General features: G+C 39.3%; 1 protein-coding gene across 1 annotated transcript in view; it reads right to left on the bottom strand.

Moving 5' to 3' along the window:
* LOC108872807 (kalirin-like) overlaps positions 1-26914 on the bottom strand; it is a 125317-nt gene that overhangs the window by 80863 nt on the left and 17540 nt on the right. The window contains 7 exon segments of the mRNA XM_018660671.2: positions 2199-2321; positions 3523-3654; positions 3868-3951; positions 4080-4253; positions 5765-5957; positions 8288-8402; positions 11614-11688. Of these exon segments, the coding sequence (XP_018516187.1) occupies positions 2199-2321; positions 3523-3654; positions 3868-3951; positions 4080-4253; positions 5765-5957; positions 8288-8402; positions 11614-11688 (896 nt within the window).

The following is a 26914-nucleotide window of genomic DNA, read 5'->3' as shown; positions in this document are numbered from 1 at the left end:
TTGCAAATTATGTCATATATCATATATCACTGCAAGCACAGAAAGCCTCACACTGGAACTCAAAGCTGCATCAAGAACAGTTAGAAACCCTCTGCCATGAGAGCACATGTAAAAAGCCACCTGATCAATTAATTTTTTTATTATTAGTTAATTTCTTATAATTCAAACACTGCAGCTGAAATCTGTGGAAAAACTAGTAAGTAAACCTTGGAGTCACAAACAACTGTTAGCTTTCACACCCAAATAAGACACGGAAGAATTTTCATCATAAAGATATTATTTCATAAACCTGATCTGAATTGTCATATTAGACATAGTTACTGACAGTTATAGACTGAATGTTATTCAGTCAAAGTTTTTTAAAATAAGTTCATGCTTCACACATTAAGAAAACCATTTTCAAGCTGCTGCCTAATCTTGACTAATCGTGTGTGTCTACAAGGAGGAGGTGAGTAAAATGTTACCATAATTAAGAGAAACTGTGGCCAAACGACATAAACATGACCAAGACTGTTAAAATAATAAAGGAATATTCCTTTAAAAACACTAACGTCATCCTCTCCTCTTGTTGGCTTCGTTTTTACCAGCTGATCGTGTAAAGTCTAAGAGGCCAGGACAACCTTCACACTTACTTCTCCATCTGAATCAGTCTTTGCACACAGATGGAGGCTGGGGGTGGCCCTGTGTGGTTACCACGGTTACCACAAGATCTACACGGTCATTTTTCAAGCAGTGTTTTCCACAGAACGAACACCTCGTCAGGTCTGACTGTTTCCCTGGCTTGACTGCGAGAGCTGAGTGTTTCCCACAGTGTAAACTCACCCACACACCCCCGCAATTCCTCAGCATGACAACACTGATGTGGACAAAACTGTTTTCTTATTTCTCTCTGTTTGCTTTACAGTAAATATTTACTGCTCCTACATGTGGATTTCTGTGTGGAACAACACAACAAGTCAGCTGACGCCTGTCTGTCTATATATGTGTGTATGTCAGCGTACATGCTGCACTCCCATCAACAACACTTAGGGTACTACCAAACATAAAGCACTGTTACCGAGAGACAAGGCTATAAGTTGACATGGTGCAGCGATCATGGATCCAGTTAAATTTCCATGGTCATCATACAGTATCATTGCCATGATGATTGGTATGTTTGCATGCGCTCATCTTTAAAACTGAGCTTTGTCACCAGGAAATAGTGGTATTTGATGTATTTTAGATGTACAGATGTAAATGATCTCACACATGAGTTTGCAGAAATCATCATCACAATGTATGGAGGTATTTCTTTTGTGTTAAAATGCTATTTTGCATATTACTTTTAGCTTTCTAGTGGAGTTGCAACTTTTCAGAAGTTGTTAACTACCTGTATTCCTTAAATACTGATCCCTTCATATCAGACAGCATGATCTTTCCATATATAGCATTTTGGAGTGAAAATGAAATGGTTTTGCATGTTGTTGTAAACAGGCTGGTATGTTAATGATGAATGGAATCTAAACATTGACTCATAACTGCAGCTAATCACTTAGCTGGTGTAAAGTGAAGCAATGCCGGCTGATTTTCCACTGGATTAACTACTAACTGCGTTCCTCTGTTTAGATAAAGGCTAAAGGCTAATTTATTCAGACCGCTAAGAAATTTCCGGAGCCATTTACACACAAATGCAGATGTGAAAAGGACAGAGAGAAAAATGTACTGTTTGAAACAGTCTTGGAGGAAAGAAAACTGGACAGAAGTTCAAATCATAAATGAAGCTAAAGATGAACATACAGAGGAATTTAGGGAAAATGTGGGTATGCTCTGTAATTTCAAACTAAAAAGCATATTATCATATTGAACCAACAATTTGTACTGATTATGTTACTTTTGCTGACAAACTGTTTTAGAACATAATAAACAATAATTATGTTCTAAATCTTTTTAGCCTCTGAATCGTTAGATTCCACCTCATGGCAATGGGACATCTCAGTGATCAGAATGGCTGACCATCGACAAGAAAATATTCAGCACAGCTCTTTAATGATCAGCACATTTACTTCTTTGTACCAAACAGAATTCATTCCCTTTAATCAAGTTCTTGCTTTATCACATTTAACAGAGCCATCACAATATACAATAAATTAATTACACTTGTTGCATTTTCTCTCTTGATGATCTCTCATTTGGTGACATCAGACTCAGGTATGACTCACCTTCTCAGCATCCTGTTCAAAGAGGCGGAGCTGAAAGCACTGGTCCAGCTTCAGCTTCCTGACATGCCACATTTGATGGAGATGTTGCCTCGTGGAGTGGAGCTTATCCAGCAGACTGGCCACCTGGCAGAAAGTAAGAATTAAGAATTATTAGATGATATTTTCTTATGATGTCTTACCCATTTGGAGTTCAACTGGTTATACAGATTTGAGGTCTGACTGCATTCTTTGAAAATAAGCAGAAAAACAGGTTGCAGTTCATGGTGGGACAGTCTGTCTAATGGCCCCAACATATAACATCTACTATTTGTTTTATCCACCAGTTAAATATTTCCAGTGTCCAGATGAAATCCCAATGTGTACTGGAAATCCCATGCCAAGTAAGTATGTAAGACAATGTAAGTACTGTAACTTTTAGACCTCAATTTAAATAATAATTTAAATGCATTCTTCTGTCTGTAATGTACTGTATGTACTTCACACAACCACATGTGCAATGAAACGCACTGTGTTCTTACACAGCACTCCCTGCAGAGTCCGTGAGCTAACGAGCTAACATGTAGCGAGTACTACTCATTAGCTGTAGCTGTGGGGCTTCACTAGGTGAATGCGCTTAATTATAGTATAGCATGCTTTCAGTGCACACAGTTTGTAATAATGAAATATGCCAAATCTTGTTAGTAATCACTTCATATTCATAATTGGTGTGTCATAATTGGTGTGCATATGAAAATGTACATATGAATGTAAACAGTTAGTTCCTTTGGTATATCTGGCTATAGGCCTGAAAGCATCTGCAGATGACAAAGTTTAGTACACATAACTTATGCCACCACAGTTTGCACTCCGTTTTTACATTTTATTCCTAATTCTTAAATACTTGCAATTTAAAAAGTATTTTGCAAGTGGTTTATGTCATGTGGGCTGACTCTGGTGAGCCCACGTCACGTCACACCCTCCTCTCCTCTTTTTTCATTGCCCATCAGTGCGCTTAAGGGAAAACACTCAGCTTGAAACAGCTGCATATCTATCTGCCTGTTTTGGCACAGCAACTTGGATGTCTGTCATTTGTTATATGTGTGCTTTTGTTGGAGTGCTTGCATCTTCAATAATAAATCATTCTTTTTTGTTGTGTTTTGTTGTTGTTGTTTTTGTTTTGTTCCAACCATCTTTTTGTTTTTTCTCCTGGGGCAAGTTTAGGGGCCCCTTTTCCCTCCTTTGTCATGGATAACATATGTTTTTTCAGGAGATCATATCAATGTGGCATCTCATCATCCAGTTATATTCCCAGCTGGAGGGAACTTTCCTGGAATGGATAAATTACCTTGGGCACCAGGCTCTGAAAGTCAGCAGAGCCAGAGATGCAGTTCCTTCCTGAAAAACCATCACTAGATCGAATACACTGCAGCAACCTCTGGCCTTCTCGGTCCAACTCCTCCACTGGAGCCTTCAGCACCTACAGAAGAGAGGGTGAAGAGAGTATAAAAACTTTAATGCCCTAATATGATTCAAAGTTGTTTGTAATGATGAGAAAAGTATGATGTCTAACACAGATGTCCACTACCTAGTCCAGCAAATGGAAATGCAGCTAATGGTTTGTTTTTTTTGGTTTGTTTTTTGTAATGTTTCTATATATTGTATTAGACTGTCCTAACAGCAGGCCTCTCACCTTTTTCTTCAGCTGTGTATGCTCCTCTATCAACCGACGAGATCCCTCCACATCTGCAGGAAACTCCTTCTTGGACAGAAGCTCCTGCAACATGAAGTACAAGGTTTTTTTCTCATTTTGGGATGGACAGCTCTTTTAATCCATATAACATAAATTCATCTTTCCTTGACTAGTCATTAATTCATCTTCCGATTTATCTGTCCATCCCCTACCTGCAGGTCTTCCAGTCTGGACAGCAGGTGAACAGCATTAGACATGAACTCCTCCAGGGAGACTCTCAGCTCCATCCACTCCTCGTGATTGTAGTCCAGAGACCCCTCAAAGTCATCTGTCAGCTGGGAGGGATCCACCAGTTTGGCCAGACCCTCAACTGACACCATGCTGGTCTGGTAAACACAAACAGAAATTTAAAAAATAAATAAATAAATAAAAAATACATGTTTTTAGCAGTGACGGATGATCCAGGCTTGCACCATATGTTCCAGTGACACAGTGCAGGTCTGATATACACAGTAAGAAAATAAACACAAATAAATTCCATCTGTATCAGTATGTAAGACAGAAGTTACAAAATTCAGACTTGAATTTGAAATGAAATGTGTCTTAATAAATGGAGAAAGTCAAAATCTGTCCCTAAACCGTAACTTGAGTCACACAACTGGCTGCTAAACTGAAGCCTTAGCTAACATGAGTCGACCAGTTTCACCTGCTAAAGTCAACCGTTAGCTGAGCTGACTCATTACACCTGCTAAACTGAACGATTAGCTACAATTGAACAGATATAACTGAACTGCAAAAGTGAACTGTCAACTAAACTGAACCAACCTCAACTCAACTATTTGCTAACCTAAACCAAATGCAGAGTGACCTGAACTTAATCGTTTTATCAGCTTGTCAAACTGAACCATTAGCTGACCTGAACTTCACAGTTTCACCTGCTCAAGTGTTAACTAGCTGGAACCACATAGTTTCACCTCCTGGTAAACTATTAGCTGAACCAAATTTTACCTACAAAATTTAACCATTACTTAACCAGCATGAACTCAACCATTAGCTAACCACCAACAAATATTTTCACCTGCAAATGTGAACAGTTAACAGTTTTAACACCGAAGTAAATGGAACCATTAGCTGACCTGAACCAAAAAGTTTCACCTGCTAAACCAAAGCATTGTTTATCCTGAATTAGGGTTGGGTACTGAACTTCGGTTCTTTTATGGCACCGACCGAAATGCGCCTAATTTTTCGGTAAAGTTTCGGTAACAAGGAGTTAATCACATGATCAAGACCTGATAATGCTGCCGGTGATTGGCTGTAACGTTACACGCGGTAGAGGCATGCAGGAAAAACAAATTTAGTGGTTACGCCCACAGACGTGGTTCACGTTTATCTGTGTTGAGAACTACAGTGTGTGTGTGTGTGTGTGTGTGTGTGTGTGTGTGTGTGTGTGTGTGTGTGTCTCGAAGCGGTTAAAAAATGCGACCGAGGTCGAAAGTGTGTCTCCATTTTAGCAAGACTGATGCCAATAGTGCACGATGCAATATTTGCAAAAAGGAATGGATTTTTTAAAATTGTTTTTATATGTTTTTATTTTCTTTGTTAGAATTGATTTGATGAAACTGGTATCAAAAAAGTCAAGATATCGGTATCAGTATCGAAAATTTTTGAACGATACCCAGCCCTATCCTTTTTATGCAAGCTGATCTCATAAACTGAAACTTTACATATCGACAGGAATTTTTCTTTAAGAAAAACATTTAATTTGCATAGATCTAGGATTCAAGTGTCACACCAAAAACTAATGTGTACATTATTGCTGTCAAAACACATCTGAATTTCACATTTGAAACTGAGACGATGTTGGATGAAACACTCAAAGAAAACAAAGCCCACTGACCTCAAAGGAAAACTTCGCACTGCCAAAGTTCGTTTTCTGTTTCTGCCAGAAGTTGTCCGGTTTGATGATAAGGGCAACACAGATCTCAGCTGGGAAAAACTCCTGCAGTGTCTTCAGCAGAGGCTTGATCAGTTCCCACTTAGACCCACGCATGTCGATGATGACAGTAAAACCACGTTTGCATACGTCCTCACTGACAGGAGAGACAGAATCAACAGCAGAGATGTAGTAGATGAGAGACAGAAGGGAAAGAGAATTACAATGTAGAGGTTAAGAAAAAGCAAAACAGCAATAATAATAATGGTTAAGTCTACTTTTAACCTGCGTTAAGATGCTATAGTAATTACAGAAGAACCTAGAGGAAAGGAGGACATACAACTCACCATGCTGACTTAAAAATAAAATTGCTTTGGCATTTACAAGGGCACCATTTAACCATCAGGGCTAAAGTGTGTTGATGCCACTCATCCTCCATAACTAAGCAGTTCATATAGTTACACATAGTTCATTTAAGATCACACAACTTAGCAGCAGCTGATTAATTACGTACACTGTACTAAAAATGCCATCAGTACTGTACTGTGTCGCTTCATCAAACCTATTTGGTAATTTTGTTCACATGGGGAACAGATCAGATATGTGAAGCAGGGAAAAACACCGGGATACATATTTTTATATCTGTCTTCAGCCACATCCACATGTATGTAAATAAATGAGATATGAAGAGTCTCTTCCATGTGGTGATTTAGCTGTGCTTGTTGCATGTTAATTTATGCACCCACATGAGCTGTGTAGTGTGTATACAACGCATATAAGTGTATGACAATATACAAATAAATTAGAGAACGGTGAATGTCTAGAACAGGGATTCAAATACTGCAGCATTAAGTTTCAGAGAGTTCCATTAAAAGACTGTTTAGCGAACATGTTATAGGACAAAACAGACAAAGTCCTGGTGACCAGTGGCTGCTAACAAATCAGTGCAGTGCCAGCTGTGCATGCTGGAGAATAACAGGCCTTAAATTCAGCTGCTACACTGATTGGGTAGTAAAAATATACTGAAATTACCTCACCTCCACATACACTCACATGCAGCCTCTATTAATATAAATTCAACTACAGCACATCCATTATAACCAGCCTCAGGGAAGCACAAACTCCACTCGTCACCATGGAGACAGCAGCTCGATTAGCGAGAGGGAAGCAGAGCGGCGCTGATAGGGATCGAATGATAATACAGATTTTGGGCTAGTCTGGTTCAGTCACACTGTGTTCTTGTCAGCCAGGTAAATGTGTTAGGATGCACATCAGTCACCCAGAACAGCTGCAAGCACAGACTAGATCGAAAACTGTCCCTGTCGTTGCATTCAAGGACGCCCATTTAGTAAATTTATGAAAAGTCTCCTTTTAATCTACACATCACTTCACATTCAATGTTTTATTTGTTGTTGAGGTTTTTTATCTTGTATCAAATGCTTTTTAGTAGATGAATATCAATCCTTGATGTCAGAGTGTCCCTGAATGTGCCACCAAGGAGTTTTAAAAATGGTTACAGCTTGCAGCTGCATGGTACCCATGGTGATCATCTGTTTTTGAACAAGGAAATAAAGAGAAGCCACTAAATGTTCACTGTGATTACATATACACAGGATTTAAATGCACTCTTGCTCATTTTAATAACACTCAAGGGTTTTTCTTCTACTGCCTTACTTGACCTGGTATAGCCCATTGGTTGTGATGCTCAAGTAAACAACATGATATATTTTTGCATTTACCTCATTACCTTATTTTTGCATTTTTATTTTTCCATTGGACTAATAGCAATTTCTTCAAATAGAATCTGGTATTATTTGCTGCTGACATAATATTTGAATATTTTAAAAGAGATTGTTTTCTGTGGAGTGAGTTTGAAAGGAGAAGTGCTGAAGGTATTGTTTATTTTTCATTCATTTCTGCTGGCTGGAATGCCACAAAGTCAATGCTACATATGATCTCAGGCTAATCCTTTTAAAAAAGCATTGGTTAAGGTCCTGCTTTGAAGCCTTTACTTATAAAGTCACTTACAATTGGTTTAAAATGAGATTTGGCTTTAAAAACTGACATACTTAGAGAATAACCAGCTTTTTTCTGGTAACATCCACAGACTGTGATGAGAGGCTTTAGGAATAAATGGACTTGAAGTTAAGTGTGACAGACTTGCTGCTGTCTGCTGCAAACACTGCAGCTTTCATGCTGATGCAAATCAAATGCTGTTCTGCATGTGCTGCTGTGATGGAGAAGAAAGGAGCGTTTGATTCCTGGATGTGGACGGCACTGAAGCACTCCACACATACTCCATCCTCACCTCTTCCTTTTACTATCTGTCACAATTAAGTGTAGCTCACAAAGTGTTACTGCCCTGAAGTACAAATCTGAATAAGGAGCTTAATTTTTAAAAGGGCAACAAGGTTAATAATAATAAATAGATAATAACTGTAAATGTGATCAAATATAATCTAAAATAATGTGGCGTAATGTGTGTACCTGGGAACAGTAGACAGGTAGGTTACCAGCCTCCTCAGGTCCTCTTGTTTTATTCGGTCATGATTACTCCTGGCAGGAAATGTCAGGATTGGTCCTCCTCTTTTATCTCGCCCACCTGTGTTTTCACACACAAATAAATGATTAGTATGATGTTTAATTTTGCCACATATGTAGTGTTTAAAATGCATTCCTATTATCGTCACCAAATCCCATATAAAGCCAAACCAATAATGAACTTATCCTACTGTAGCCATAGCCTGAGAGATTGGCTCTATAAAACAATATTGGCATGAAGAAACTGTTATGGAGCCTTTTGTTGACATAGTAGTAGTAGCTGTATTAGTTGTAGCAGTAGTAGTAGTAATAATAGTAGTGGAGGCAGTAGCAGGAGTTCTAGAAGTGATAGTGGCCATAATAGTGGTAGCAGTAGATACAATGTTAGTAGTTGCAGGAACAAGAGAGGTAGTGGCCATTGTAGCAGTAACAGTAGTAAAGGTAGTAGTAGTAACAGCAGTAGCAGCAGTTCTGGTTACTAGTATCAGCAGTATATGTACTAGTAGTAATAGAAGTAGCAGAACAAGTAGCAGCAGTTTTAGTGGAAGTATCACTGTAGTAGTAGTAGTAGTGGTGGTGGTGGTAGTAGTGGTATTAGTAGCAGTAGACTACCAGTAGTGGTAACAGCAACAGCAGTAGCAGTAGATGTGGTAGAAGCTGCAGAAGTGGTAGCCTAGTATTATTAAAAGTTATAGCAGAGAAGTAACAATAATAGTAGTAGTATTTGTTTAATTTCTAGTTGTGCACTACTACTGGTACAGTAGTATCACATGCAAGAAAATTATTTTATCTTGTACTGGCATTAAAATAAAAACAAAATACAGACCACAAAATCAATGAAGTAACCATTAAAGAACTAATGTTACAGAGCAGTACTCTACACTACAACCACTGTCACTTCATTTTCACCAAATAGCTCATATCAATCTGCACATGATTTTACTCTAATAGCTCTAATATCTCTGTATCAGTAACAGAAGTCACATCACAGCTACATCTGCGAGTGAACAGACTTCGCAAAGCCTCTGAAAAACCCATCCGAAATACAAACTCTCTCTGCCCTTCTCTGTGATAAATTATGTGAGTGGAGATGTTTTGGTCAGATTAATGTAAGAAACACAAATCACACTGTTTATGAAACTGCTACTCAGACGTGGAAAATCGGTCTGTGTGTGTACGTTTCAGTGTGTGATTGGGGAGGAAGTGCACCGCTGTAATCTAAGGAGGAATCTTGATGACAGATTGTTGCTGGCACTCAGTCTCTTACATGGTCTCTCTCTCTCTCCCTCTCTCTGTCTGTCTCCCTTTTTTCTAGGTCTCTCTCCCATTCTTGCTTTTTAATTCAGAGTTTCTTTTTCATTGGTACACATTTGTACAATACAGAAAGACAGAACAAGTACTCAAACAGTACTACAGTTACTGTGAAAAACAGCGCTTAAATCTTGTGATGTTGAGCTCTTAGTGCTTACAATACCAAGGTATTTATATTTGCCAACATTTCTAGAACCTCCCCCAAAACCTTAAGTTGATGTCCTCACTGTCCCAAACCCACATAATGATCAGTTTACTGTAAAAATTAGACAAAGAAACGCAGCAAACCATCATAATTAAGAAGCTGTAACAAGGAAACGTTCAGTATTTTTGCTTGAAAAATGACCTACAAGACTAATAAGTTATTAAAAGAGCTGACAACTTTATAACAACATAGTGTGAGCTGTCATGGGTTCACTTTGCTCCTAGTGACCAGGTGAAAAAAAGCAGAGCAACACAGGTTTCAAAATAAAAGCACAAAAACTGAGGCTTACATTCACAACACTTGTACCTGTGCTTGGGCTGTTCTCAGTTCACAGCGGCTTTCTGTGGTAGGATCTTTTCAATTTTTTGGGACTCTACATTTTTTGGTAGACTTGGTAGGTAATGTGACATTACATCTTGTTTGTTCAGACTCAAAATACATCACATGGCTAAGCGTTTGTGACTGTGATGGCCTGTGGAGTGAAAATGTTCATGTGGCTGCTCTCTCTGCTTGTTTTGGCCCACAGTGATTTGAAGCGCAGGCCAGGGGGGAGAAGATCACATAAGTCATATTCGGGGTGTGAAGGGACTGTGATGATTTTCCCTGCCTGTTTCCTGACTCAGGAGGTGAGCAATTTCTGGTCCACATCAACGATCTTTTCTGCAGTCCTGAAGGTTTCCAGGCTGTCACAGTGCTATTGAGTATAATGAGAATGATCCCTGGGGGGGAGCTCTTCCTGAAATCCACTGTCATATCCACTGTTTTGAGAGTGGTCAGCTCCAAGTTGTTTTGATGACACTAGAGGGCAAGCAGTTCAACCTCCCATCTATATGCAGACTTTTCACTGTCTTGAATGGTGAAGTGGAGTGACACCAAGGTCCCCAGACCTTTGGGGTTGGGGTTGGGGGGCACTGAGGCCATATTAACAAAATATCCTGAGACTAAATGTAGCTCCAAGTTGGCAGAGTTAGGAGAAACTCCTAAAAATAAGGGGAGTGTCAATCCCAGCTTTATGACTCTATCTAAGAGTAACTCAACAACCAAACACTCCAACACTCACCTTCCCACCATCAGTCAGCTGCTACAGGTAATGCACTTTGTCGAGTCAGTGTTTTGGAATAATACAGTGATAAATAACTTTAAAGCAGACTTTGATGGCGGCAAGTTAATACAGATCCAATCAGTTCACCAACAAATCAAAACAATCCAATAAGAGCTAGAGATGATGGTTTGATGAAGCCTGTTTACTTGTTTGCAGCACTGATAAATGTGGAATATCTGAGGCATCTGTTACAAGTATTAATCAAACTAAAATGCTATTCATCACTGTAATGTAATGTTGAATAAATAAAGCTGTTTCAAGGTCATCCCTATTTCCAGGAAAAAGTGAAAATGCAGAACTACCCTTTGAAAGTACAAAATTTGTTCAGCCAACAAATTTGTTTTGATTCATGTATGACATTTATGACAGTTTATAAAACGGTGAATTGGTGAATTTTATGTATATGTACGAAACTAAGACCTAAGTGTTCACGCTGCATGCTTGTAGTTTTTTCGTGGGAGCTGTAGTTTTTCTGTGCTCACAATGTGAACTCTGCATAACTGTGTTAAAATGACAAAAGCAGCAAGTGCTGCAGTGGATGCCAATTTGTATTATATGGATGTGATGTCACGGCTTTGGCTCTCTACAGGGCTTCGGATTCCTGTCTTGGACTGAGGGTTTAGTGATTTAACTACAACGCTGGCTGTCACTCACCTGACACAAAGGCAACTTTCTCCTTCAACACAGGAAGAACATCAGATGCCTTGATGCCTTCAGTCCTGAATGACCCTGGAGAGAAACAGAGAGAGAATCAGTTGGTCTGTGGAGCTTTCAGCTTTTAGCATTAATCCCATTATCAGATCAACATTCCTGCGAGAAAGAACATACACCCACACTCAGGGAAATCTAGCTTTTACAGAGTTATCTTCCTCTTTTGTCTTATACAGTAACATTGCTGTGTGTACAGTGTGTGGTGAAATAAGAACAAATTCAGGTCATCATCATCCTTCCATTCTTTGTAATCTTCATATCTTCATGATTTCAGTCCCTGGTCTTGTTCTGTTTCTTTCCCTCTCAGTTCATCTGGTCATCCGTCTGTCTATGTTATGAAATCTCTCTCTCCCTCATTTTTAGAAATGCTCTCTCTACCCCCTCACCTCTCTCCCTCTCTCAGTAGAAAACGAGCCCAAATGTCCACGTCCTGCTGTGTGTATGTGCATGTGATACACTGTCCTGGCTGTAAACACACACACATACACACAGAGAGAGACACACAAATTCCAAGAACATTCCACTGTGAGAACGCTAAGTCGGCAAAATCTATCTCAGGACAAAGAGGGAGAGAGAAAGGTGGAGAGACACCAGCTCTGACTGACTATTCCTCTATTTTGAAAGTCCAATTCCGTGTTTTAAAGCACTGGCACAAACACAAACCTGTTTCATATTCATGAAACAAGATAAAGCCCCAAAAAGTGAGGCTGAAGGGGCCATGTTAATATTGAAATCCATAACTTTAAGTTTGCTAAAGTTTGGAAATACTGTACAAGAATTTGTTACTATTGTATGTATTTTAATTGACAAATCTCCCAGTAGAGTGGTTTCACCGACAGTGCCGAGATGGGTTGTATCCATACTAGTGTTTTTGAAAGCTTTAGTTCCTTAACCGCAAATCATGCACACTTTACTATGCAAACTACTTCCAAATGTATGCAGTATGGTTTTGAATTGAAGGTATTCCAGACTGGGCCTGACATTCATTTCTGTACAGCATATTCCTAAAATAAGCTTGAGCTGTCTCACCAAACTTTGACTTGATGTTTACTGAGGTGGATTTACAACAACTCAAACAAGTTACAAAAGTGCGCCAATGTTATCATATTGTAATGAAATGAATGAAAACCAGATGCCCAGACTAATACATCAAAAAATCATGCAGAATTGTAAGCAAAATGGTTTGCTGTGATGTTAAGTATATGTGATTTCAAGTAAATAGGAGAAAACAGTGTAAATATTGCAATGTAGCTGCCGTGACTGTGACACCAGACTCATTTCTCTCTACTGGATGTTATGCACAAGTTACTGCAGTCCCATGTGCATTGCTTTTAGCCCTGTTAGTGAAGGTACAATAAAATTTCAAACTGCATCAAAATGTCATGTATTATTTCATGCACACGGACTAAGAGCTGCTTTATGTTATGTGGGGTTTTCTGGTCTTGTGTGTTTTATATTTGGCTGAAAGCATCTTCCTGAAGCTTAGAGTCAGGACATGTGGTGCCCTCCTGCATATATTTGCATTTTTACTAGTTTCCTACAACACATTTTAATAAATAATTGTCCAATTCGCCCTTTGTTATAATTAACCCAAGCAGATGAAGTAAATTAACAAATGTCTCAACTACATGCTATACTGTATGTAGAATGAGTGGGACCACATAGTCATACACTCCGTATTAACATGACAACCACCCCAAACACTGATGCAGGTGTTTGAACACCAGGTACCAGACACCACAGTGCTGCTAAGCAAATGAGACACAATATGGGATCTGTAGTAGTAGCATTTTCCAAAAAATGAAAATCAAATCAGATCAGATCACAGTTGGTTCCTTCAGATGCCATTCTGATCCAAAGTGTGAACTGTAATTTAACCCATCAGGTCCTACAAAGCTACTGTAAAGCTTAACAGCTAATCCTGCACCCACAGTATCTGAGTTCAGCTCACAGTGCTCTATTTAAAAACAGCACCATCTGATTGTTCACTTTGACTGATAGTGTTAAAAGAATGGATCTAAAAAAACCACAACAAGCTGTCTCAGCTAGCTTGCGGTTTCTTCTAACAGACTGTTTCACAATGTTCCTCCATGATGGAGATGGGAGTTGAAGCCAGTCCAGAACAGATGAGTCTGTATTTGTGTGTCTTTATATTGAAATATAAATGATTTGCATAGAGAAACAGTTTTGTGTTCCAGGAAATAAAGGCAAGAACAGAGAGAGGAGAGTCTGCTGCCAACATACACAGCTTTTTCTCCAACAGCATAAAACATACAGTAGAGGAAGGGAGTGAGTGTGTGTGAGTGTATGAGTGTGTGTGCGTGTGTGCGTGCGTGCATTTGTGCGTGTGTCAGAGAGAGAGAGAGAGAGAGTGAGAAAGAGTGAGGCTCGTTTGTCCATTACTGTTGAGAGGAAACAGCTTTTGTCATTTCAACACACACAGGAAGCTGTCAGTTTTGTCTCTGGACAAAACATACACGCACATTTCAGTGTTCTTCTGGGCAGTGATTTTCATCTCATCTTTGACAGGAAAGTGATGGTGAGTCAGAGTTAAGTTTGGTTGCAGTTTTCTCTTCTCAACAACAGAGGTTCAGTTCCTGTATGGAACCATAAAGACTCACAGAACCCGATGATGGGGGTTACGTGAAGCACAAGGATTTTTCAGATCATGTCTTTCTAGTGTACCTCAGCCTTTTCCTGAACCACATTTCCAGTTCACAGGTGTGTGTACTGAAATTGTAGCTACATTACAGTTGATCAAATTAATCATGTTCTTATTGAGAGCAAAATAATGTAAAAGGTACTGAAAAAAGAAGAACAGGATAAATACTTTTAATTAATTCATCTGTTGAAATGTATTGCACATTTATAGTTGTTATACTGTAATTACTATAATCTTACATTCTTCCTTTCTGTCTCTGTAGCTGTCTTTCTCACCAGGAAAAGAGGAAGGAATGATAGAGAGGATTATGCAAATGGTTTAAACTGTTGATACAAATGCACACACCTGCACAAAAGTACAAAACACACACACACATGTGCACACACACACACACACACACTTGTTTTTGCAACTTAAGAGGATGCCGCATAGACATTACAGTACTTTCTTGAGCAGTTCGTAAGCCAACCTTAATCATAACTACTCCAACTTTAACCTCAACCAAAGAGCAAGCCTTACCCCTGAAATGGACTGTGTCAAGCACTTATTTTAAGATTTGGACACATTTTGAGATTTTTACAGTTCTACCCAAATGTGGAAAGACTCCATCATGTCCTCATCTATTTCCAAATACAAGATCATTCTCAAAAAACAAACATGTCTGATAAAATCCTGGTGGCTCAGACTGCTCTGAAGCTTACTCAGGTGATGAAAGATTTGAGTCCTAAAATCCTGCAAACTACAAGCTTACAGCATGCCTGCTGACTGTCCATGCTGACCTAAACTGTCTCTCACAGAGCAGTGCTGACTCCCCACAATGTGAAAATTCAGTTGACATGGTCAAATCAAGCTCTGATTGACCTTTGTATCATATAGCTGTGTGTTCCCTTCTTTAGGACAAATCTGTAATAGTCCAGGATGTACCTCCATTGTTAATGACAAACATTAGACTATATACTTTGTGTACTGTTAATTGTAAGTGTATTGCAAATTGTACAAAAGAAAAGAAGCAAAAAAAGAAGCAATGTTTTCACCACATTTATTCAGCCTGAACTTTCAGCACCACGGCCATGCATAATATTGTTTCACTTATCACTCTCTAGCAGCAGTCATTCTGTCACTCATTCAGTATTATAACAGCAGGAGCCCCATGATGTTCTGCTCTGTTCATTTGCTGCCATAAAATAATGCTGATAGATACAGCTGCTGTTGATATTAACTCATCCCCTCCTGAATACACTTCATAATAACTGTGTTGTAGGGTAAAGGCTGCAGTGGACCTTTATTTTGAAACCTCTTCCAGGAGCTGTTTTCAGTGCTAGCAAGGTTAGTTAACGTTAGCAAAATCTGACTCAATAATGCTATTCTAGAAATTTTTCTGCACTGTCAGTTTGAAATACTGCATTATCACTGATATTGACATGATACTGTCAGAGAACTGATAAAAACAGGGACTGATGTTACATCTTATGACCAGGTTTGGTTGTGGTTTGTCAGGGGAAACAAAACAGACACACACAAGTGGTCAAATCAAGAAAGTGCAAAAGATTTGAACATTTTTGGCAAAACTCAAATTTCTTCTGTAGCTGCCCTGTGGACACATAGAGGGCAGTGCGTTGGCTCTGGTCACAGCAAATGGTAAAAAGACAGAATTTCAGTTTATTTCACATCATTAGTCAGCCTGACATTGTCTTCATGTCTGTTGTTTTCGGTTTGAGAGGGGTTGTTTTTACTAGTACTAGTCCATTTAATGTCGATCAAAGATATATGCTGATTTTTGAGCTGCCACAACCTGTAAAGCTGTGTTGATCTAATCCACACCTACCACAGTTTTTGTGGCACTTTTTCATTTGCCTTTTTCAGTCTTTGGCACACAAATATAACATTTCCATCCCTAATCATGCTAGTAAAACTCTGATTGGATCACTGTGGGAAAACAGACCCTAATGAGCCCACCACCAGACCTATTTGAACAATCAGAGACTGACAGAACAACTAAGAGGTCCGACACTGGGCTGTAGTAATCATCCTCGGAGTATTGAGTGTTAGAACAAGTTAGACATGATAAATTCTGCCTTAAGCAGGATATGGTAAAGATGTGGTTGTCAGTGCCCACACAATCAATATCCTGATTAACACAAGACAGTTTGTTTCATTTTAGATTATTGTGATTGTAAGCAGCAGTTGTTACATCAAGTAAGTAAATAAAAAACACACGGCGCCTCCGCAGGCTCCCACAGGGAAACAGAGAAAAAAGACAAAAAAGAAAGAACATGTTGACTATCCTTTCATCTCTCTGCTGCTGCCTTGGTCCTTCTCTCCAAAGAACTACGTGGTCAAAGTATCCAGGTACATTTTAAAGCTTTAAAACTAGATCCAGTTGAGCTCTCAAGTATTAAAACAACTGTCAAGCATGTTTTGTTCTTATCTTGGCTTGTCGTTCTCCTTGCTCTTTCTCGCTTTCTCTCTCTTTCTCTCTCTCTCATGCACCTTTGATCCAACATAAGGTTTCTTCATCAGAGATGTTCACCACATACACACATATACAGTGTGTGTTTGTACAGTAGCGATACAGCAGTGATTACAGCAACATATGGCTGTGAGACATGAAACTAAATAACTTGGGGCCATTGAAATGACTTGAGATACACAAGAAGACTTCTGTCTGTGTGAGTGTGTGTTTTTGTGTTTGTGTTTGTTTAGTGAACTCTCGATCATCCATCCAAGAGATTTAATTCCATCAGCAATTACCAGACCAAATTAGTCTGATGGCTGAAACAATAGTTCCAGCATCAAAGCCCAGTGGTTCCAGTAGCATCACTAGCAGCAGTAACAAACTCAGGGATCTTAGCAGGATGAGGTTTTGAAATAAATCAGTCAATGTTTAGATTACTTTTGTCTGACTGAAATGATTTGTAATGACATGAAATACAGAGAGGTTAAGAAAAGCTGAGGAACTGGAAAAGACTGCACCACCAGTGTATTCTCTGGTTTTTAAGGGCTCAGACTATAAGCAAGTGTTGCTAAGCAAAGAGAGGAAACAGCCAGCTGAACTCGTCATTCTGCATCAACTTGTTAGCATAAAAACACTCGGTGAATAAGCTTCTAATAACCATGAATGAGTGACTGCCCTGAAAAGCTTTTTCTCTCTGTGTCTGGCCTCATTTACATGCTAGCAAGGATGAAAGTAATGAATTCAAATTAAGCCTGCTTCAGTCAACACATACACCAAGGCTCACTGGAGTCAGGGCAGGTCACAGTCTGGAAACTCTGCTATATCATACCGCCACTGAGTGTTTGGAGCAAGCATCACATGGAAGTTGATGCTCTTATTTTACTGATAATCATAAATACAACCTAATCAGATTAATAATGTCTTCTGTAAAAACCATGATTAGAATATTGGTATAGCACTTAACAAACAGTAAAATCCCCAAAAATTGAATCATGTCAGGCTCCAATTAACACTTGTCTGCTGTTGGTAAAACTACACAAGAGTGGATTATTGGTGGTTGAAAAAAGACAGAAAAACATAAAATTAAATTGTCCAAAAAAGAAGAAGTGCGGAATTCAAAAGGTTAAGCATCTACTAAGCCTTAATCAAATAGACCAGTGCTACTAACTGGCAACTACATGAGTTTTAAAGAATAGTGGGTGGTACTCCGTTAGAAGTGCCTGTCAGATGGTCAAATAGCTCAGAGAACCACCCTCTGACCACACCTTTCTAACAATGAATCGGGGTAGCTCTCAGCTGTGCAGAGGTGGGAAAGGTGCCAGGGTTTGAACATCTTTCTTCCAGGAGAGACAGCCTGAAAATGTGTGCCATTATCCCCATATTTGAACAACATCATGTCTCCCTTGCCTCTCTGTAACAGCTGGCTTTTCACTCCGGCTTCATGTGTGGCTATTCGGAACAACTACAAACACTTTTGATTTGTGAAGTAGTGGGACAACACATCATACAAACTATAGTATGATTAATTATAGAGAATATAAAGAACACAATACTGTATGTTAGGGAGCTTTTAAAGATTGCCCGTTAGTCAGGTTTTGGAGGTTGTGTCATTTTAGGATGAGGTTAGCTGCCTGTTCATGCTAACTAAAATGTTACTATATACTAAATTAGAAATAAAGTCTTGATGTCTCTACATGCAGAGGTTTTCCATTAACACCATTTCAAAGTATGATACTCTCTGATGGAGAGAGAGATCTGCAGTCTATTGTGCTGCTGGCAATATGCTGTATTCTATATTGTATTCCCTCTGGAGATCATTATATTCCATGTGTATCCTAAGTTAAACTTGACAGAGCTACAGTCAGGATTGACTGTAGCTCATGTCAACAACCAACTAAACTGAATAGACTATCAGTTCTGTTGTGTCAATACAGACCAGTCAGGCTTGACATTTTAAGAGTGACTGTACAACTCATAGTTGTCAAGTTTTATCTTTCTACCCAGTCCTATTCCCAATTTATTCACTGACTATCCAATGCTCTTTTCAGAGTGTGAAATGAGCTCTTTCTTTTTGCAGATAATGTAAAACAATTCAAAGTAATTATAGCTGAAGATATAAAGTATTTGTGCTTAATGTTTCACACAGAGATACTAAAAAATAACAACATACAACAGAAATTTTATGTAAAGAGAAGTACTGTAGCATTGTGTTATCTGCAAGTGATCACACTGAAACACACACACACACACAGAAATACAGTATCTCTGTAATATATCACTGATTTACTGCCTTACAGTGTTTCAAAGGAGTGAAGCTACACAAAAACCACTGTGACCAAAACCGACTGCTCACACAAACACACACACACACACAGAAGTCTTCAGAAGTCTTTCATAGAGCATTCATGTTTTTTTCATTTGGTAGTGGGAATCAACGTTGCTCTAATGTTCTATTCCTGTGAAGTTTGTGTATGTGTGTCTTAGATGAACAGTTTATCCCGTTTGTTTGATGCATGTATCCAAATGGTTGTTATGGTTACTTCTGAACTTCCGAACGACTTGCAGAAGTAATTATCGAATGTCCAGGGAGCTACACTGCATTCAGGAGCTGGTTGCATTATAGCTGTCTGTAAGTTCAAATTTAGCCTAGTTCTTACATAAGTGTTTACAAAGTGGAGTCTTACACATGACTAAATTAAAAACAAGCTGCACCACAAAAACAATTTCTTACATGGAACCAACATGACTGACTGAACTGACAAAACTAAAACTAAAGCTAATGTTAACTTGCTAATACACAACCCTTTTAGAGTGAAAAGTCCTACATATGACCTGAAACTGTGTGAATGTTCTTTATAAAGGACATTAAACTTGAAGATTTTAAATAACTTTTAACTAAAATAAAAAAAACTAAAATGATAAAACAGTAAACAATAGAACAACAACAGCACAGTAATGCAGTGGCTAGCACTGTCACCTCACAGCAAGAAGGTTCTGGGTTCGCGGCTGTCATCCTAAGTAATGCAGTTTAGATTAACTGATAGACTACCAACCTGTCCAGGGTGTAACCTGCATGTAGCCCATTGTCAGCTTGGGTCGCCTTCAGCACATACACACATACATACATACACATACACACAATTTCACAGGAGTCAGACATTACAGAAACATTTATTCCCACACTACCAAATGAAAAAAACATGAACATTCAACCCTGAATGTATTCTGGCATATATAGTGCACCTCTTTTGTCATAGCAAGGTCACACAGTCAGGAAATGATGTCACTACTAGTGGTGTGTGCGTGTGTGTGTGTGTGTGTGTGATCCATTTTATCTACAGTATGTCTATTCTTATGACAAACTACAGGAGTAAGGTCACAATAACCACACCCCCACGCACACATGCAGGGAGACATAGCTGGTGTTCAACGTTTCCAGACGTGTAGATGTTAAAGGTCAACATGCAGTCCTGGTGGAACCATTAACACTGCTACCCCCACCAGTGCACACATGAACTGGTTGAAGCAGCACAGGAAGGACGGCAAGCATTGTTGAAGTGTACACCCACAATGCAACGGGAGTGAGATAAGGAGTCAGACGCTTCCAGTTTAAAGTTCTGTTCACGTAACGACACCTCGTGAGAGATACAAGCTTTTCATCAGACTGTGAAGGTGACACTGAGGATGCTCAGACAGCCAACAGACATCAGTAACAGTTATTAAGGCTGTATAAATCACAACAAATATGACGCACATTCTGGCAATTTATCGAAGGAGTGAGGCTCATTTCCCAGATCGGCACGACTGTAGCCAAATTAAAAAGGTCAAAGGAGCCTAATGTAGCTGGGAATGAGTGCCTATGTGTGTGTGTGTGTGTGTGTGTGTGTGTGTGTTTGCTCTCTCTACTAGTTTTGAATAACGATCAAAAAGCACTGTCTACCAACTTTATGCAAAACCAAACTGTCGTGTCTGCGAGAGGCCATAACATGTGTCACATTCATCCACATCCACACATACACTTAGACATACACATACACCCAGGTCATGTGTGCACCTAAATGTCATTAGAAGGCAACAGGTGAGCCCGTCGGCACCCTAACAACAGCTGCCTCAACAACCAGCTGCCAGACCTCATGTGTTACCACGGAGACAGGGGCTGGGATCTATCAAATTTAATCTTGCTCAGTTTACATGTAACGTACAGTATTCTTGCATTAATAGCTGTGGACACTTAAATGCACAAAGTTTCAGCTGAGAAGTTATGAACCATTCACCAATCAATGACGCTGGCACGGGTTACAACCGCCTGATCAAAGGAACGCTTGTCATCTAATCTCGTCAGCATGTGTTAACTCTCAGGATTGGGTTGCGTCAGCTGTTTGTATGTATTGAATTGGCCAGACCACAGCTGGTGGTAGCTGAAATGTCAGCTTTACCTCTTCCCACTATCTCAAAGAAGCCCAGCAAAAGGCCACAGACAAGCCCTTTCCTCGCGATAGGAAAACCAAGTAAATTCCATACAGCCGCATCCTTACCCTTGACCTTAAACACAAGATGTTTGTTTAGAAATCTGCCAGCTCCACCTATTTAAAAAATGTGTCTATTAACACAGCTGATCAGATGTTTTTAACAGATAAACACAGCTAAAGATCAGATGTAAATACCAGGTTACATTTTCTTTAATTCTACATTTTGAGACTTTACACCCGGGGACAGACCAACAGACTAGTTAAAACACAGCCATCACACACAGGACTGACCTTCACCTATATACACAGATGTTTTAGTCTTGCAGATGGAAAGGAGTACATACTGAACAACTACGCAGAAGCAGTGAACAACACACATGGACAACCAATTGAGTTCTGTCGCTAGGCAACCTTTCAAATCTCACAAAAGCATTTCCTCACCTGACCAAACCATGATTGGATATTCATCAGTAATAAATTGTGCTTTGCTCATTTATGCTTCAAATTACACAGAAAAGTCAAAGACCTGGAGGTAAATGATGAAAATAGAATGAAATGGTGGACAGACATTAACTGGAAACACTGCAGAGAGAGTTGGTGCTAGCATTTGTAATTCTGATTATTTGAACATTTACATTATTATATATACACATTCTTTCATAGCTTTTCCTGGCACACTGTATAGCTATTATAGATATTCTAAGTAGCATGTATATGAATGGCTGAGCAGATACTGAAGAGGAAAACACTAATATCAGAGTAGTGTCAGTGCTAGCATAAAGTATACTCAATTACCTCCAGTTTCATGGTAATAAACAAGTGGAAACAGCCCATAGCTGTGCATGTGTGTGTGTCCACTCTGGTCATTCAAAATCTCCCACTTGTGCTGGTTCAAACAGTTTGCAATTTTCATTTAAAAAGTCAGTATTTGTTGTTAGTGTTTCCCACACAGGCTGGTTCTTACATTTTTTACACAAACCTGCTAGCTAATTGTCCTGCTACCTTCATGGCACAGGTATATGATGGTAGGCACAGTCACTCAAATGTTGCATTTAGGCTTTAGAAGTTGTTATTTTGTGTAATGCTCTCCTCAGGTTTATGTCCATAGTATATGATGTACTTCACTGGAGGCCAGTGAATCTCTGTGCTGTACTCTCATTTTACAGATAAAGTTTTGTTAAATGTTAAAGCTGTGGAGTAAAAATTACAATATTTCCCTCTGAAAGATATAAAGTACCTTTAAGTTGTAATAACAGTAGTTGAGTACATGTACTAAGTTACATTCCACCAGTGAACATCACACAGTTTGATTTCAACAATTTGATCCCTTGACTGTCAGCAGCAAGTGACCCAGACTCAATCCAGCCTGTAGCAGCAGTCAGTGGTCGTATAATGTCAGCATAATGTGTAAGTTTTTCAGTGCTGCTTCACCTCAACTGACAGTATCACACTGAATATGAATAATTCATTTCTATCTCATTATTTTAACATATTACCAGTATATTTTCTTTAACACTGCAGGGTGAATATAGTACGTTTTCCTATCTGCATCTCTCACATACGTACAGATGCTCATGCACACACACACACACACACACACACACACACACACACACACACACACACACACACACTTTAATGGCCTCGGCTCCAGTTTCCCCTGCAGAGGAAAACCACATCCATCACTCTCCCAACATAAACCACACACTGCTCTCTCACTCTCTGTCTCTCACTACCACACACTCAAACTCACACACACATACTCGCACACAGAAAGAGACAGAGAGAGCTCGTAAGAGTTAAGTGCTTGCCAGGCATCACACTCAGGTCACACAGACGCAGCAGATGATGTATTCTCCATAGGGAAGCTTCTTCTCATAAAGGAACAGTTGCTGGAAAAAAACAATGCAATGCAATTATTAGAGAGACAACTGTCACAGCCTCTGTCTGTGTATCTATGTCTCGCTCCTCGGAACAGTTTAACTACTTACTCCTCATTTCTGGATAATTGACTTACTGTGAGACTCTCCCTGCTGTTTCCACAGTGATAACAATGAGCTTTTCCTCCTATTAAAGACTCAAGGCTGCTGCAAACACGACTGGCTGAGGGCCATGAAAACAAAATGCTCTCATCTACTAAGGAAACTGAGGAAGACCTTGAATTATTTGTATGTATTTGCATGTACATACTCTATGTTTATGTACTGCGTGTGTGTGTGAGTGTCTCTCTCTCTCTTTTCCTCGTCCATCAGCACCATCTGACTCATTCAACAGAAACCAATCAAATCAAAGCTTTGGTCTGGGGGTGATGACATCATCTGTACTGTGCTCCTACCACATGGAGAGATGCCATCTGGAGGGAGCTGACTCAGCACAACACACACACACACACACACACACACACACAGACAAGCGTGCGCACAGCAGAAATACAGCAGAATCCCTTAGTATTGTAGCCTGGGATCAAACAGTGCTGGTCTGAGTGAAAGCAGACTGGAGGAAAAAACCAGTAAGGTGATTCTGAGTCACTGGTTTGAAGGGTCAGTTCACACAAATTGTGGAAAAACTGATTTCCTCTAGCGGGATGTTGCAGATAGGTTCAGAGATATACGTCCCTAAGATTTCTGTCTCCACCTCTCTACAATGGAGGTGAAAAGAATTTCATCCAAGGTGCTTACAGCATTGGATAATTACAAAAAATAACTCAACAGCAACAAGCCTTTCCAGAAACATCATCACATGCACTCTGGATAATCCACAGACCTCAATGTGAGCATGATGACTATTGCTTTGGTGGAAAGCTGTTCTAGTACCAAAGGTTTATAGTGAGATCTGTGGATTATCCAGGTGAATAACAGGGACATTTATAATGAGCATCACAAAACAAAACCTTATTTCTTTAGCAGGAACCAAACCAAAAGTCAACTATCACAAAACTTGCATCGGGCAAATAAAACCAAAATGATCAGATCGGCAAGATATACCTGGGTTGATGTGTGAGAAAACATGCTTTCTTGTAATTTTGGTGGACTAATCCTTTAAAGACTATTTGTTGTAACAATTGGACCCCTGTATGGAAAAGAATTTCTCATGTGTAAATCAGACCACACTTGCAATGCAGTGCAAGCTCCAATCTGTGGTTTTTGGAGTAGAGAGCGGACAAGACATATTTTCTGTCTCAGTAATCTGTTTGGAAACAAGTCTACCTTATCCGACTGTTCACTTTGACTACATTCTTGCATCAAATCAACTGAAATCAGCATGTCAGTACAGACAACACATTGGAAAGACATACAGTACTTGCACTGGCTGACACTTACATTCCTCTGGTCAGGTGTCATTCAATGTCCTGCATGTGATAGGCAAATCCAAAAACTGTTTGATCATACTGATTTTACCAGTAATGAGAGTCATTTCAGACAAAGTACATTTACTGTACGCTTCTCTTGAGGCTCTGACAACAAGCCTATGTCAATGGGTGATTGTATGGTAGTTAAATAATTGCTGCTGATGACGTTGGCTTATGATTAGAATGATCTATTAGCTAGACAGATTGAACTGTTTCCTGTGGCTACTGCTAGTGTTACAGGTATATAGTATGACTGTTATGGATCTTTCATAAATGTTGCTTTTAAGTCCCATCTTTTTCAATAAGTTTAGCCAAAGCTGTGTGTAACAGTCATGAAACTTTCCAGCCAGATTCTCAACCTATATAGCACCTGTAACTTAATAACAAGTGTACGGAAAGGCGAGCCAAAGAAAATGTAGATGTTTTGTTTTACTTAAAGAAAATAACCTGCCTGGCCTGTGTGGCCTTTTGGCCATTACAGAGAACCATCCCTTCATTGCATGCTATCCTGAAATATCCATCTAGACGTATCAATACACACAGACACACACGCTTATTTATCCTGCTGAGAGATACACACACATGAACATGATTAACCATACAGGTCAGAGGTCAAGAGGAAGCCGGAGGTGCCTTCCTCGAGGAAAGACAGAGCTAAAGACGGAGAGGAACCAAATGTTAAAACATGGAACACGTGTTTCAGCTATCAGATGAAACTCTCTCCCTCTCTCTTTCTGTCTCTGTTTCTCTCTCTCTCTCTCTCCTCTCTCTCTCTCTCTTCCTCTCTCTTTCTCTCTCTCTGGATCAGCTTTCAGTCTCCAGACGGCAGCTGTCTGTAGAGAGGAAAAACTTAGACTGAGTGGTCAGACATGGAATGCGCGTGTGTGAGTGTGTGTATGTGTGAAGAGCCTGGTGACAGTTAGGTACTTAGAGGCGCCACATTCATTGTAACAACTTACATATTTCTAATCTGCAGTTTATTTCATGAACAGTATTACATGGATTATTGGCATCTTTGATGATATAGATTCAGAATTTGTTATAATGGCTAATAAATTATTTGAATCAGTAGTTGATGAGCAGGGTGGGCAGTCTTCCAATGGGATTTGTTCATGGAGCAGAGGAGGAAGTCAGGTGATGTGGTATAAAGAGCAACAAAGTCTGTGTTAGGAGGACATTGGGATGGATGGATGGGTCAACAAAACATTAGACTTTCACATAGCTGTTTGTTTCTTCTCTAAAACTGTTAAATCATTGTTTCTTTTATCCATGACCATTCCCAAACTCTCTGCATGTTAAATGCCCTCTAATCTTAGTGCTTCACCCAAATCTTAATTGTTTCATAAATCTAACCAAGTAGCTTTTGTGCCTAAACCTAACCAAACCATTTATTATTGTTACCATGACAACAAAGGTCCGATATATTGCCACTGGTATACTCTGCATGTTTACCATTGTAACTATGACGACTGATCAGGTACACCTGCCATTGTAGAGGTGCTATTTGAGGAGTTGCCTCAATGGGTCATATCAGAAGGTTGGGACAAAGACCTACATGGTCATTCAGGTTGGAGGACTTGTACTACTTTAGTAATACTTTAATGGACACGAAACTCTTCTGGTTGACTCATGACTCAAACAATAAGACAATCAGTGAGAAAAACACATTACAGAAAATCAAAGACACAAAACTATGTATCCAACAACAGGATTGTGGGAAGATACTGAAACACAAAGAGAACTTCCAACTCTGCATGTATGTTACCGATCCTAGGTTCATGTCATTACTGCAATTACCAGTCTTCAACTTCTAAACAATTTTAACACACGAGTCGCAATTGTGACTACAACTGGTATTTTTCTTACGATTCAGAAATTAATCAAGTGGACATGCCTGAAAATCAAGCAGACATAGATGTAACATGTCATCCAGAGTCCATCATTTGAAGCTATTAAACCTAAATTCAGTGGACATAGTGTTATATTGTTAATGAACAGTATTGTTAACCCTCACATGACAACTCTGCAACTGTTGAGTTGTTCAATGGCATGCACTCCCAAGGTATGAACATGGACATTGAACATGGTTAAGCTTTTAGTGTAAGTATTTTCCATTTCAGGCTGTAATTAGAGGTTGAGCCTTATTGATTTTGATGAATAAATTCAGCAACTTGAACCTGCTGATATTTAATTTTTGATCTAATTTGGATCTATTCACCAACTACTAGTGCTGATTGTTGTGTTCTGATTATGTTCAATTTCACAGCTGTAGCTGGTAGTTTTTTCTTATAGCCACTGAAGATCTTGGG

This window comes from Lates calcarifer, linkage group LG1, assembly GCF_001640805.2.
Source record: "Lates calcarifer isolate ASB-BC8 linkage group LG1, TLL_Latcal_v3, whole genome shotgun sequence".
Lineage (NCBI taxonomy): Eukaryota > Metazoa > Chordata > Actinopteri > Centropomidae > Lates > Lates calcarifer.
This window is presented reverse-complemented; position numbering and strand designations above follow the sequence as displayed.